The sequence below is a fragment of the Triticum dicoccoides genome, chromosome 6B (genome assembly GCF_002162155.2).
Source record: "Triticum dicoccoides isolate Atlit2015 ecotype Zavitan chromosome 6B, WEW_v2.0, whole genome shotgun sequence".
Taxonomy (NCBI): domain Eukaryota; kingdom Viridiplantae; phylum Streptophyta; class Magnoliopsida; order Poales; family Poaceae; genus Triticum; species Triticum dicoccoides.
The window spans coordinates 272341290-272345612 of NC_041391.1; the positions used below are offsets into that span (position 1 = coordinate 272341290).

Sequence of the window (4323 nt, forward strand, 5' to 3'; positions counted from 1 at the left end):
ATTGGGAGCTGCTCGTTACCACAAATACGGACTAAATCTGCCAAAAAGTCGGGTTTGAGTTCTGGTTGTGCGGCCCCATAGACCGCCACCAAGACCCAATTAAACCCATCAACCTTTGACCTAACTCGAAACTTAACCGCAAAATCTCCCATAACCACACTCCTAACTTCCAATGATTCGCACTTAACCCCAAGTAAGACCCCTCCGGATCGTCCTCTTGGAGGTAGACAATGCCAATCGAAGTCAACCCCTCCTGACAGAGTACTAAGAAATTGGGGGGTAAAATTGTCCCTTCCCGTTTCGGACAGGGCAATGAAATCCAAACTGTGCTCAATAGAAGCATCCGCTAGAAACCTTCTTTTAGCCAAGTCTTTAAGACATCTGCTATTCCAAAAAGATTCCTTTCATATCTCATCATGAAATTTTTTGGTTGTTCGGATCCTAGCACTTCTACACACGACCGACATCGGATAAATCTTACGACTCCATTTGCATTTAGGTCTGTGTTGATCCTCTACCCGGTTCTCACCCCCGAGCTCAGTGGACATATCCACTTGGGAATCACCAATAATGGAGTCCCTTGGGGAATGAGAAAAAGAGGCCTCCCCATACTCGTGAGGGGAGGGTGCCAGATCAGCACAAAGGCTTTCAATCACATTGACCCCCAAAGCATCAACATCAGCATCCTTCATAGGTTTAACAGCCGCAAGGTTTCTAATCATCTCTAAAGCACGGTCTGCTTCGAGATCCAAGAGATCATTAACTGATTTATCGACTTCGACATCATTTCTACCCAGAGAAACACCCAACTGGTTTGCGTTATTAATAATCTCAGCATTTGAAAAATGCAAAATAGAATTGGAAGTGTTAATGGACATACCAGTAGTGACCTCTATATCACGTAGCTTGGCCGCCCTCATGGCGCACCGTTGCTGCATGTCATCAACATCCGGCCGATCCTGGAGACGACAGCTCATCCGTCGACCATCAGATACCGGGTTCGGAATTCCTCCAAAGGTGATGATGTCGTCCCGGGTAACCCCGTCCGGGGTAAGGCCTCCTGCCCGACCCCCAACAGGGCTCAACTGATCTGTACCCGTCGGAGAGCTGCCCTGCGCCGGGGGCACCGACAGAGCCCCCTCAGCCGTCACCGCCACCGGGCGCTGCACGCCCGGCGAGCCCTGAGCAAAAGTCGCCCCCTCCAGGGACGGCCGGGGAGAGGAAGGGGCGGGGACCACCTGTCTGCACCCCCCTCCCAGGCCAGCAACTCCACCCGCGCATGGCGCGGCCGACAGGGGAGAGACAAGGGCGAGGGCCTCCTGCCCACACCCCCCTCCCGGAGAGTCACCTCCAGGACCGTGAAGACCATCCGCAACACCGCCCGGTGTCAGCAGACTCTTCATCCGCAGAGAAGCATCCTCTCGATGAAGGAGAGCGGGGGATCGGAGGGCCTCCTGCCCATGATCCTCCCCACCCTTCCAGCGAGGCTCAGAAATCCGATCAAACTCCATATCCGGGTCAACCAACGTCCCGAAGTCCGTCCCGGAAGATAGATGGACGGTCGGAGCCACACAACCAGAAGCCAACACCGGTGGTAACTCGTGTTCCGCCGGCTCGTCCAGCTCCACACGAACACTCCATAGACGACTAGGCGCAGAGTGCGCATCAAAAGACCCAAAGCGAAGAGCGTTCATCGGAGCGGAAGATCCAGACGGACCCGTGGCAGACTTATCCGCCTTATCCGACTGCGAATCCGGCCCCTTGGCCGTCTCCCGAGAAGCGTTGTCGTGCTCTTTACTCTGATCTCCAGGTGCTCCATCCCCCTCTGTCGTATCCATGTCCTGGATGGCATCCCCCCCTCCCTCCTGAGGGATCGGAGTGTCCTCAATATCAAGCTCAAGCATATAGCTAACGCCATCATGTGTCCACTTGACCACATCGGGAACAAACTCCAAGCTGAGAACACCAACCAGTAGCCTCGCAGCACCATGTGCCCGAGTGAAAGGCATGTCCACCTGTTCCGTCTTCCCAATGAGAGAACCCAAACTCCAAGCTACCAGGAAGTGATTGATATATTTGCGTGGTGCACCATAGAAGCGAACCCAAACCTTCTCCAAAGGTGTGCCCTCAGGCTCTTTCTCCTTCCACTCATCAAACGTAAGGACGATGCTAGTACTCTGAACTCTGCACATGCCCCATTTGAGAATATGTAGCTGGTCCTCCTTAGTGGGAAACTAAACCTTGTAAGTCTGGTTCTCCAACTTAACAAGGTCACACTGGTGATTACCTGGAACAAGATCCTGCAGCTGCCGCACAATCTGTGCCTCCGTCAAACTCCCATTAGTCACTTTAACAACTGCGGGAAAGGAACTCTCATGCACATGTGTCAAAGGAGCCACATCAGGTGACCCAAAAAACATAAGCTCCTGACAACAAACCCATAAATGGTAACCACCGGCTTGGGGCCGGAAAGAAGAGGACAATCTGCGGACTTATGTTGCGATCTACAGCAGTAATCGCACAGTTCTGTTGTACACTCCGCCACAAAATGACCTGGCTCTCCACATCTATAGCACGGCAGTTTCTTTTTCTTTATAGCCCACTTTGATAATTTTTCACCATTGCGCTTGTCCAGTGCCTTTTCAGAACCAACATCATCAGATTTAGCCACCGGAACACTGACAGCAGCTAAAGCTCGGACTGCATCCACAGCCACCTGGGAGAGCGAAGGAGAGGGTGCCTGCACAGTCTCATGAGGCGCGGCCGAAGCCACCACGGTCGTAGCCGGCGGCGGAGGAGGCCGCGGTGGAGGTTGGCGTCGCCCGGCCCCCACCTCTGCCGCCACGGAAAGCACGGTGAGCACCTCGGTTTGGCCGGTTGGTTGGGCCGGCCACCCCTTCGACAAAGTTGCCAGGAGGCCCTTGGAAACCGCGTCCCGGACCATTGCCATTGTTCCACCCTGAGCCACGACCACCACCAGAAGAAGAACCATGGTGCTGACCCTCGCCATAGGCATCATATCCATCATCACCCCACTGGCCATATCGACTATATCTAAAACCACCATTGTTGTCCTTGGCAGCCCCACCGCCGTGACCATCCCGGGCCGGACCTCCACCCCGCCCGACGGCATGGGCACCCCCACGGCCAACACCAGGGGCACCACCGCGGCCGAGTGTAGAGTTACCCGCATGCCCGGCGGCCTGGGCACCACCCCGCCGGGCGACTTGGCCGGCAGGCGGCGCTTCCTGCTGCGCCACAGCTGCAGCGGACGGTGGTGGCTTGGCCGGCGGCGGCTGGCCTCGTCCCGCCATGCCTGCCGCACCGGGAAAGCTAACAGGACCAGCAGCGGCCGGTTGAACTCGCCGAGCCCTACCAGACCCGATCGACGCAAAGTACGGCCGACAACTCACGGTAGCCCTAGGAACAACACGAACTAGAGAGAAACCCTCGATCGTCAGACGGGTTCGATGCTGTGGCCTGGATCGCTACATGGGCCTCTTGCCCAGTATCAGATGCGTCCAGGTCCACACTAGCCGCGTCAGGCCCACCCTGGCCCAACAACGAATTCAAACGGGCAAGTCGCATCGCCCGGATCTCATCACGATCGCTCGCCGGCAACACCGCTGCCGGCGGCCTAGATCTCCTCCGGCGATCTTTCACAACCTTCCAAGAACCGAAGAAATCACCAAGAGTCAGGGATGGAAGACTCACCTTTGGTAGAGGACCCTTCCAAGGCCGTGTCGACGTCGGCGCCGTCCGGCGGTGTGCCACTCGCCGGACGACCTCCACCTTGTCCGTCATGCCCACCCCGACCCAAGCAGGATCCTCCGGCGGGACGACCTCATCAACAAAGCCGGCCACAACCTCCTCCGAGTAGCCAGCCCCCAACACCTCGCACACCTTGTCACTCGGCGTCGGAGAGTACGCCGCCACTGCAGATCCGCCGCCGGCGGCCTCCTCCTCATCGGAGTCGTCGGAGTCCGAGGCCGCAAGGGCCCAGAAACGACTCCCACCGCGAAGGGAAGGCGCGGCCGGCAGAAACTTGTCGACGCGATCGGCACCGCGGTCGGCTCCGTGGTCGCCACCACGATCGCCTCGCTTACCCATCGTGGTCGCTAACAACCATATCTGGATGAGACTTCTATCTTATCCCAGTCAGCAATATGCATGCAGTGAAACTATGAAAGTAATAGTGTATAGTGCATGTGCACTGCACGAACTAGCACGTACGTACCAATGGTGGAGGCAACAGGAACATGAGTGGCAGCTGGTGGCATGAAAGTTGCCATGGCCGGGCGCTGTCCGATGTCGCCATTGCCG

General features: G+C 56.7%; 1 protein-coding gene across 1 annotated transcript in view; it reads right to left on the reverse strand.

Moving 5' to 3' along the window:
- LOC119321186 overlaps positions 1-4114 on the reverse strand; it is a 7598-nt gene extending 3484 nt beyond the window's left edge. Inside the window, exon 1 of the mRNA XM_037594984.1 lies at positions 3715-4114. Coding sequence (XP_037450881.1) covers positions 3715-4110 — 396 coding nt within the window. The 5' untranslated portion in view covers positions 4111-4114. The remainder of the gene's footprint in view (positions 1-3714) is intronic.
- Between the last annotated feature and the right edge of the window lie 209 nt (positions 4115-4323).